Below are 10,644 nucleotides of genomic sequence, written 5' to 3'. Positions count from 1 at the left end.
ATTAATTGGAATCATAGAATCATAGAATAGTTAGGGTTGGAAAGGACCATCTAGTTCTAACCCCCCTGCCATGGGCAGGGACACCTCACACTAAACCATATCACCCAAGGCATCGTCCAACCTGGCCTTGAACACTGCCAGGGATGGAGCATTCACAACTTCCCTGGGCAACCCATTCCACTGCCTCACCACCCTCACAGTAAAGAATTTCTTCCTTATATCCAATCTAAACCTCTGCTGTTTAAGTTTGAACCCGTTACCCCTTGTCCTATCCCTACAGTCCCTCACCAGCATCCCTATAGGCCCCCTTCAGATACTGGAAGGCTGCTATGTCTCCACGCACCCTTCTCCAGGCTGAACAGCCCCAACTTTCTCAGGCTGTCTTCATATGGGAGGTGCTCCAGGCCAAATGTGTTAGGCAAGAGAGAGTCTGGAAGTATGAGAAAACTCACATTTTTATGGTCATGTAGTTTTAGGTCAGGGAAGTGCTTAACTACAACTGAGGAAAGACCTTGAGAAAAGTGAAGCTTTGATGGTATCTGGGTGGGGTTTATGTACTGTGCAGTTGTACCATGTTAAGATTGGGGAAGTTGGGCAGCCCCCAAGATAACTATGGTTTTAAAGAGGAAAACAAGTGTCTTTTGCTGTGTCTTACAGGCATAACTGTGTGAAAGAAACTTTAAGGACAGGGTCACTGGTTTTAAACTTAGGCTGTTCAAATCTATGGGATCTTTACTGGATGGAGCATGTCAGCTTGCAGGCCTAAAGCACAGGAGAGGGTAGCAGTGGCTGTATCGCAGACCTCCTGGGGGTCAGGTAACATGGGGTTTAGGGAAGTGGAAGGCAACCAGACAAAAAGAATAGTAAAAATAAAGAAGTAGCTTACTTAGGTTAAGTAAGTCTAACCTGCAGTATTACCTTATCCCTAGGTCATAGATGTTGTGATCATTTTGTCCTTGAGAACAAAAGCACTTGTACAAGAGCTATAAAAAACAGGAGGAGGATTTAAAAAGGAAAACAAAAATCCCTTAACATTTTTGGCCTGACTAATCTTACAATGGCCTTAAAACCCTCAGATATTAAAGGAATATTACTAAGCTATGTTCAACTTTACTTCACAGCACAGTTTCCAATAACAATCCCTGCTGTGTATTATTTTCAAGGTGTTTAATGCTGTTAAACAACTGGAAGATTTACTTTGCTTGTTAAAGTTCACAAGGAGCTAAACCACATGAATATAAGCAGAGTTTTTAAAGTGGAATTATGAAATTAATCTCACCAAATCTGTGGAAACCTTTTCCAATCTCAAAGCTGTGACTTTTGCTCTATGAAAGCATCATCTGAAGTGTTGTTTCTGCAAATAGAACACAGTGTCAGTGCCCCCACAGCTCCTGAGATTCCCAAGAAGTGTGGGTCGGGTTCCTGGAACCGCAGCGTGCTTCCATACATATGGGGGGTTTACAGCCCTGGCACCTCCCATCCTACACAAGGAATGAATATGGTATCTGCCACCTGAGAATTCAACTGTTCTGCTCTGCAGCTTCACAGGTGATAAGGCAAAATGAATGTGCAGAATAGTAGCTGATGAGACACTAAACCTTGAACTACAGGTGGTGGGAGGCTATCAGCCTCTCTGGGCAGGATGTGTAAGGTGGATTGCAGGAGCTAGGGCTCATTTCTAGCCTTGGTTGTGACCTTTGAGTGGATGCACTGCTTTTCACTTCCTCAGTTACAAATGGGAGGTATGAGTCTGTCTCTTGGAAGTACTCTGATCTACTTATGAACAGTGCAAAATCACTCAACCTGTGTGTGGTAATGAGCAGGACAGTGTGGTTTATGAAAATACCATCAACAGTTTATTAATGGTTTTGGATTTATTGCCACAGTTTGTCCCCAAAAGTCTGGTTCGCACACTATGTATACAGCAGAGTAAAGCTGAAATCTCATGATAGGACAAACCAACTTCAGCTTAAAAAAACAACCCAGGAGAATGGAGGAAAGATTTTGGCAGTTCCTGACAGTTCAGCAGAAGCACTATTACAACTTGAAGCAGAGCAGGATCGATTCTAGAGGAGCATTCTTTATTGCCAAAAGAAAATGCTGATGCTACCAAAACCCATTAAATGCTCGCACCTTGCAATCAAAGATACTTTGGTGCTGTGCATGCGTACATACGTGCTTGCTTGCACAGAGATCTGTTTTTTCTTAGCTTCTGTGTGCTTTTTATGGAGATTTGCTTATCCTGCGGTTTGCCAGAACTAGCCTGGAGGACAGTTTAATCCTGTTTGCTGTTGCAAGACTGTCGAACAGATGATTTCTGATGCTCCAACAACGTGATGGACTTTTCTGAGTTTTCCAAGTTTCTGAGCAGAGTCTCTAGCCGCCTTTTGATCTTCTTCTGATCCTCAATGGCACATCCAATCACCACAGATTGAAACTTCTGATCGATGGGTCCCGCTGGCACATCAGATGTGCATGCACCATAAAGTGACATTAAGCGGATTTTGGCATCTTCCAGATCATCTAGAAGTTTATTAACGATTTCATCGATCATCTTGGTGGCATGCAGGAGGGATTCCTGCTGCTGGGCATTCCGGATGGTTTCCACAGAAACCTCCACCGTGAGGGTTCGGCCCATCAGGCGATTAGCTGTCAAATTAAGCTCTTCTCTCTCACCTACATCGAAAACACGAATACATTCTACATTACAGGGAAATACTTTCCTGTGCAAATAACATCATAGAATCCTAGAATAGTCAGGGTTGGAAAGGACCTTAAGCTCACATAGTTCCAACTCCCCTGCCATGGTCAAGAACACCTCACCCCAAACCAGGTTGCTCAAGGCTCTTGTCCAACCTGACCTTGAACACCGCCAGGGATGGGGCACCCACAACTTCCTTGGGCAGCCTGTTCCATTGCCTCACCACCCTCACAGTAAAGAACTTCTTCCTTATATCTAACCTAAATCTCTCCTGTTTAAGCCTTCTCCACTCAAGACAACCAACGTGCTGCAACTTTGCAATAAGGTTGGCTTTTTAAGTAAGTGGCAACCAACAAGACTTCCAGGGGGCAGAAATGAGTTTTCTGCCTTTGCCTGAGTCCTGCTTATTTCACAGAAGCATCTTCTGATTTGAAATGAGGCATTAAGCTCTCCTAAGAATGTAAGCAATGCTTTTCTGTTCCTAGCACACCACTTGCTGTGTCACGTTAAAGCAAAGCATACAGTATTATCAGAAAACATTCTTCATTAACCAAACTGGCATGTTTGCCAGTTTGTGTTAATTGTGCTACTGTGAGGAAGAGATTAGGCAGTATCCCAGAAGGCCATAAAGAGAAAACTGATTTCTGACTACCAGTTGCAATTAAGGGCCAGGAAAAAAAAAGAGTTTCTATTATCTGAAAACAGTTTTTCCCCAAACCACGGACACAGCATATTTGATATGTAAGCTCCTAAAAAGCCAATGAACCAGCAATTGGAAGCACCTGATATAAAACATACATTTAGGGAACGTATTTAAAGCCATATATCACACAACCATGACAATGATCCTAATCATCAGGTTCCTGCAGGCTGTACGCTGTGTAGCACTTCTGTGCAGAACTCAAAGCCATTAAAATGCTGCTTTTTCAACTGTGTTTAAGCATCGTCATTATCATCAACTTCCCTCCCTCAGCTAAGCTGTATTACCCTCATTTTGAAAATAAGCCAGCTGAACAGAGTATGGGCTGTCACGTTGACCTGGTTTCAGCTTAAACCACGACACACGTATACACCATAGCATCATTCATGGCAGACCATCCGGCTGAACAACAGTATCTGAAGTTACACAGTTAAGGAAAAGGGGATCCCGGGATACGGGAATCATGAGCTGGCTCCAGGGCCTGTACCTTCACCAGGAGCACACACCAAGCAGAGCTGCTTCCTAAGGCATGGGCTGTCTGACTTCAAGTCAGTTGGGAGAGTACGGCAAAGCAGCTGCTTACCTTCGCTGATGTGCCTCATGTCCTGGCTGTTCTGTATGTTGTGGATCATTTCCAGCAGGGTTTCTTTCTCTTGTTCCATAGCAGATGCTGCATCACGGAATGCCTCTACCCTGAGCATGGTTGAACCAAGCAAAATGTTTAAACAATAAAATAGCTGTTCACCTCTATAGCTGCCAAGTACTGTTTTTTTTTAAGCTTCAGCTTAAGAAGTAGTCAGTTCTTAATTATCCATGAGACAGCTGCTCTGATTTCATGGGCTTTGCCTGTATCTTACCTTCACTTTTCAAGACTCAATATAATTTATAAAAACCCAAACCAAGAATGATTCAGTAAGACTTACATCTGTTTTATTGACAGTGCTGTTCTGTCCTACTCCATGGTTAGTCTGGATATCCAGAGCCTGTTGGTACTGTAGCCCCATAAAGGAAGTCCTGTAGCTAACTGGCAACTATTATCAGCTGCTGAACTAGAAGAGAAACAGACCAAGTCTGCATTACGCATGATGCAGTGAGGGCGAAGGGAAAGCCCAGCAGGAACTGCTCTCCCTGTCAGATTTGGTCTTGGGAAGCTGTGTGGTTGAATGCCCCCAATCTGCCCTCCTCCTCCTCATGGCATAAGGCACAGTCCCATCTGCCCATGGGCAATGTGAAAATGCTATACTTGAAATGTGAGTGCAAGTCTTTAGTTCTTGCCTTACTCCCCACCATGATTTTAAGGAGGGGATTTTGCATTCAGCCGAGTAATATGGAAAAGCACACTTGGCAACTATCTACTTTGGAGGCCAAGGACAAGATGGAAACATCCCCCTCCCTTGGCTTTGCCCTGGAGGCCTGAGTGCAGGGGCTTGCAGAGGACTTGTCAAGCTGCAACTGGCTGCAAGAGTTGTGTCAAAACCCTCAACTCTGCACTCCCAGACCCTGAAGAAAAGCAGTGTAGCACATGAGCCTGGCTGAGAGTTTCAGATGCTTCCAGCGCACAACCTGGGAGGTCTAGCCGCTGTGAGCAGCATGGGAATCCATCTGTCCTGAAATGTTTATTAAACCTGGCCAGAAACGGGGAAACAAACTATTGCTAGGTCTCTTAGATGCTCTGTGCTCTTCAACATGAGCCTACCCTGAAATGGTGGTGGCTCATAGCTGCTTCTGTGTCTGTGACAGGTACGGAGCTGCTGCTCCTCCCTCCCTTCCTCACAGGCTGGCTGAGGGCAGGTAACTTCAGAGAACAGCAGTAAGAGAAAAGAGGGCGAAAGAACGCTGAAGAATGGGAGCATCTGAGGATATAAATAGTCACACTTCACATGCAGCCTGCTCACGAAATGGTTCTGTTTTACAAAATATTTAGCCTAATTTAGTCAGTGAAAGCACAAGCTTCAGGTCTTGCCTTTAATGTTCATTCTAAGGAGGAGTGGGAAAAAGTTAATGCAATGCAAATGCTTGCCAAGAGCAAATGCTTTTAATTATTATTTTGGAGTTGGTAAGAGCAATGAGGCAGGTGGAGTCATTCCATGCCTCAGATGTCTGCACTTTGTAATTTAGCAAGTCTAGCAATATTTTCATAAATGCCTCACCATGTCTTTTTAAAAAACTAGTGTTTTCAGTTTTATAAATGCATTGTGGCCACCGGGGAGCTTAAAATCAAAAATTGCAATAGTGTTTTTAAAGCAGATTCAGTATATTATTGTACTGCCCTAAAAACTAAAGGTCTGCCTTCAGCAGATGAATCAATCCCTGATTTCCACAGGGTTTGCCGGGTACTATGAAGAATGTGGAAGAACTGCATTGCAGAGACACATCCTGAATTGGTGCAATTCTAGAGAGTGCCTACAAGATCATCACTGCTTCCAAAAGCCAAATACTGCTATGTGAGGTACGACTGAAAAGCCAAATGATCAAAATTCGTGACTGTGTACTGAAAAACCCCCACCATAACTTACCAACTAGAACTTTGACATTATTTTACAGAAAGTCATGTAATCAAATCTTGAGAACTATTTTATTTGCAGTAATTGCTACTTGGGAATTATCTTAACCACTTCTTCAACTGCAATGTAACTAAAATCCACTGGGATTCTGATTTTGGTGTATTTGCTTCCACAAACAGCAGTCAAAATGAGCACCTACTCAGCGCTGTGTAATGGCAAGTGGAGAAGGCACTGCAGCTCCAGCCATGGGGGCAAAGGGACAGGAAAGCAGCATGACACGACTCCCCTCTGCTCTCCCTTCTAAAAGTTTCCATCTTGACCAATTATTAGCAGCATGATGGGACTAAATAACCTTAAAAATAAATTCTTTGGGTTTCAGAGAGCTCTTGAAGGCAGAGTGGAGGCACAGCATGGTAACATAGTATATTGGCAGCAAACATAGCGCCTCAACAGCCAGCCAGTGGGAGCTGCAGCTTGAACAGAAGGTAGGAGGAGATGGCTTGAGAATGACAAGGGCACGGGAGCAGAGGAAATGGGCATCTGGCACTGCTAGGGACCTGGGTCGCAGAACAGCCCGACAGGATCACTTCAGAACAGTGGTCTAGGGGGAAGAAAACAAAGAACAAAGAAACCACTCACACCAGCCTCAGGAAAATGGTCAGTGCCCCAGAGAGATGCTGGGGGTTGGGTCAAGGTGAGATGCCCACCATATTGCTGCCCTATTTTGCTGCCCTGGCTTGTAGCAAGGCCTCTGGACAAGGGTCCTGCTGGCTCCTTCTGGCCCTCAGGCGACAGCTGCGAGAGACACCAGCCTACAGGGACAGCCCACCTTTCCTTCCTCTGCCCCTGCCAAGAGTGCCAGGTCCACACTTTGTAGCCTGCTTTCCTAACTTCTTCCATAAAATGTGCTTTAGCTTCATAGGTCTGTGTGAATCTTTACTTTCCTGGGGTGGGTAAAAAAGAACGAAGATTGGAAGAGAGAATACGGTTTCCACCCATATTCCTCTGCTGTGGAACAGAGTGGAAACACAATCCAAGTCTCAAAAAAAAAACAACCAGCCACAGAATAGAAGGCAAAAAGAGCACAGAATACTCATATTCCTGCCCAATTATCACTTATCTTGATGCAGCAACATGGTCTTTTCCTAAGAAAACATCCAGCTGTATTTTTACTTGGAGTGTGTTTGTCACTTTGAACATCAACTAAATATTCCACCCATTACCTAACACTAGAAAAACATTCCTGACTTCTGGTTTCACGTAGTCAGAGCGTGATGAGCTGCGTAGTGCCTTTCTTTCCCACATGCCAATCCCATGAGCAGAGCATTCCCCAGAGGAACAGGTGGACCAGCCGTTCTCTGTTTCCAGATGAGAAACTGGACACCCGCTTTCTTATGACAGCTGCAATAACTCTGTCCTTTACACAACTCTTGACTTAAACAGCTCTCTGTTAAGCTGGAGGTGCGGACAAGTGTTCAAAGGCAGTAAGAAACATCTGAGGATGGTGTGGCCTTCTGCCTGACACGGAGCTGTGCGCAGTGGGCAGAGACAACACGGGGGGTTTTGCCTTGACATCCTCAGCTGCTTAGACTGAGCTTCTGCACTCAGGTGAGCGAAGACGTACAAGTGAATGGTGAGGGAATGTCATTGTTCCGAGGGAGAATGGGAAAAAAGAGCACAAAAAAATAAGGTTTTCGGAAAGAAAACAAGCAAAAGTCTGACTTATCTCATGTACCACTATGCCCTGGACTGTGTGTTCACCGAGCCACCAGAACATGGTGACTCATAGACACAGACTCTGGTCCCGCTTCCAGCTGCTCCCAAGATGTCTTGGCACTCATGGGCAGTCAAGACAACAGGAAGATCCAAGCCCTTACAAGGGACAAATGTGCCACCTGCATCCCTGGCCGTGAGCTCACTCCCTGGCAGCAAAATTAGTCTCCCTTTCCCATTCACTTTCCTTAGAGAAAAGGTCCCTCTGTAAAAGGAGGGCAGGGAGGTAGAAAAATACTCTGGTACTGTCAGAAAAGCAGCTCTTGGGGTGGAAAGGAAGGGAGAGAAGTGAAGGCTGTTCAAACCAGTGCATTTCCGAAGGAATGAGGGCTGCCTCAAGGTTCAGTCAACCTTAAACAACTCAAGAACTGAGGATTGTCAAGGGGTTTAATTAAAGGCTGTTATTTACTTTGACAAATTTTCACTTATTATATTTACAAGCACGATCTCGAGGGTCCATAGCTAAACTAAATTGGCTGGAGAACGAAGAAGTGGAAGCTTTTCCTCCTGCCATTCAAAAAATTTTGAAACGAGGCATGTTGGCTAGTTGGGCATGGAAAAAATACAAGAATTCAGTGACTTTAATCAAAGTAGTTTGACTCTTCCTTTGTAAACTGTTCCTTGTTTAGAACTATGCCTGTCTGAAAGACCCACAGCAAACTGGGAGGTGTAATTTGGGGTGTAATTTCTGGTTAACCAAACCGTCTGCTTTGGTTCGGAGACGCTCAGTGAATGCGAAACACATCTTTGCATATCCTGCTGCTTATTTTGCAGTTACATATTCATGCGCCAGACCTGGATATGAACAGCGAGACTTGTTTGCAGACAGTGATTTTGTTTAGTCAAATTCAGAGAAGTCTGCAAGGCACTTCAAGGAGATTCAGTCGAGCCAAGGGAAAGGCTAATATAATAGAGCATAAAGTCCACTCTCGATTAACGCAAAGCAATGCAGGCAGAAAGGGGAGAATGCAACTCCCGTGTCCCACAGAGCTCTCTTAATTACAGGAAAGTCCTAGAAACACTGTGGGTGGTTCTGCGAGAGCTGCTGATCAATATGCAGCTGTAATGAAGGAAAGGGCGTGTTGGAACAGTACGGGCAGGAGGTGAATCAGTGGTACACCCACAGCACCCGCGCATCCAGCCACCTCGGGACAGACACCATGTAATTAGGCAGAGCTGAGAGGATGAGGGAGATGATTAAAGGTGAGGAATTGCCTCTCATGCTGCCGAGCTGGGGAAAAGTCAATTGGGACTATCTGGCAAGTAGCAAGAGGAGACCAGACGTGCCTTGGCGCAGCGAGTACACGCTGTGTTCGCAGATACTTCAGAAACAGGCACCTAAACTGCAGGATGTGATGCTACTCATGTTAGAGTTACGTGAGTTACTGTAACCTCAGAGAAGTGGATATAAGCACATGTAACAAGAACACCCATAGATGAATGAAGGAGCGCAAAGGGAGGCTGGGGAGACATGAAGCCTCACACATCACCACCACATCTCACCACATTCAGCACTGCAGATGAAAGGCTTGCAAGAGCCTCAGAGAGCCCAAATGACACCACGTTTTATCGTTGTATCTCCTGCATCTCCTTGTGAAACACCTGCCCGACAGGTGCGGGACAGGGGGCCGCTGGGCTGTGGAGCGGGATGAGGGACATGGCTCCCGTTGGGTCACTGCTGCCCTGCACCGTACCCAACCCGCCATTCCCGTGTGCTGAGGGCTCCCTGAGCCCTAAAGTGTAACGAATCTAAAACCCCTTTTGCGCTTCCTCCGGTGAACATCTGTTCCCATACATCCCCACATGCCCCTATCTCTCGTGTTTCCAGCACACGCCACCTCACCTCAGCGCAGCAGCTGCCATTTTTAAACCTGCCCCCACCACCTCCGGTGAGGGGAATCCTCTTCCCGAGGTCACCTCAGGAAGCCTCACCCAGCGCCGGTCCCCTCCCGCCGATAGGGCCCCGCACCCGCTGTGAGGAGCGGAGCAGCCGGCTCCCTGCCGCCGCCCGGGCCCCCACCTGAGCTCCAGCTGGTCCAGGTTCTCGAGCAAGCGGCTGGATCGGTCCGCCATGGATGTGGAGCGGTAGAAGCGGCCTCGGAGCTGCCCGCCGGACTGCTGCTGCTGCTGCGCCCCCTCGTTGGCCTTGGCGCTGATCTTGGCCTGGGCCATAGCACCCGCCTGCTGCCGCCGGCGGATCCGCGCTGCGGCCGCTCCTTCCCCGCGTCCCGCAGGCGGCGGCCGAATGCCGGCACCTCGCTCATGGCCAAAGAAGGAGCCCGCCCCGCCGCCTGCCCCTGCGGCCACCCCGCCTCCGCGGCGGGCCGCGGCCCCGCGGGCACCGCCTCACGCAGCGCGGAGGGGGCCTGATGAGCAGCCCCGGTGCGGGTGTCGCGGCTGGCGGCACAACCGCTGGCTCTGGGATCATCAGGGAGCGGGGCTCCCGTGGGGCATACACGGGGGTTAAACTCGCGGGAGGGACAAGTGTTCCCTGTTGCTGCTCGCACCACGGTGTCACCGCATCCCATCCCGAGCGGTGTCTGGCCACCACCACGCACCCAGGCTGACCCAGGGCAGCACCCCGGAGCTTCCTAGGGTGCAGAGACCCCCAACTGCCCCACTTACATCCGCAGTCCCCAGCGTGACAACAGCAGCAAAACCTGGCCCAGCCCAAAGCAGCAAATGCCTCTTGCTTAACCAGAAGCTAAGGGAGGATCAGTGAGATTTTCAGTAACAGTTTTAACCTTGTTCGAGATGGTAGCTGTTAGTATGAGGATTTGCCCTTCAGAACATCAGTCATTAAAGGAAACAAAGTCCACTAACCCCCAAATCTTACATGTAAAGCTATTCAAAATGTGAGCTACATATCTGAAAACTTAAGAAATGGGTGGAAGAAAATAGTGCTTTAAAAATCCAGAAGCCTGTTGGAAGGGAGAGGAACATTGGAGAAAAGTAAAGCAGAGACA

General features: G+C 47.3%; 1 protein-coding gene across 1 annotated transcript; it reads right to left on the bottom strand.

The window, feature by feature from the left end:
- Window positions 1–1,850: 1,850 nt before the first annotated feature.
- BAG2 (BAG cochaperone 2) lies at window positions 1,851–10,020 on the bottom strand. Its single transcript, XM_005153186.3, has 3 exons — window positions 9,699–10,020; window positions 3,985–4,094; window positions 1,851–2,676 (listed from the first exon to the last, which is right to left on the bottom strand). The coding sequence occupies exons 1-3, from the start codon at window positions 9,848–9,850 to the stop codon at window positions 2,276–2,278; spliced, it is 663 nt and encodes a 220-aa protein (XP_005153243.2). The 5' UTR covers window positions 9,851–10,020; the 3' UTR covers window positions 1,851–2,275.
- Between the last annotated feature and the right edge of the window lie 624 nt (window positions 10,021–10,644).

This window comes from Melopsittacus undulatus, chromosome 3 (genome assembly GCF_012275295.1).
Source record: "Melopsittacus undulatus isolate bMelUnd1 chromosome 3, bMelUnd1.mat.Z, whole genome shotgun sequence".
NCBI classification, from domain to species: Eukaryota; Metazoa; Chordata; class Aves; order Psittaciformes; family Psittaculidae; genus Melopsittacus; species Melopsittacus undulatus.
The sequence above is the reverse complement of the archived record's forward strand: the minus strand, read 5'-3'. Positions and strand labels throughout refer to the sequence as shown.

What these genes read in the sequence shown, in the direction of transcription:
- BAG2 (XM_005153186.3), bottom strand. Translation starts at nt 9,850, where the DNA reads ATGGCCCAGGCCAAGATCAGCGCCAAGGCCAACGAGGGGGCGCAGCAG. An exon ending in CTGGACCAGCTGGAGCTCAG is followed by an intron (nt 4,095 to 9,698) that starts GTGGGGGCCCGG and finishes AACCATGCTCAG; the next exon opens with GGTAGAGGCATTCCGTGATG. An exon ending in CATGAGGCACATCAGCGAAG is followed by an intron (nt 2,677 to 3,984) that starts GTAAGCAGCTGC and finishes TTTTCGATGTAG; the next exon opens with GTGAGAGAGAAGAGCTTAAT.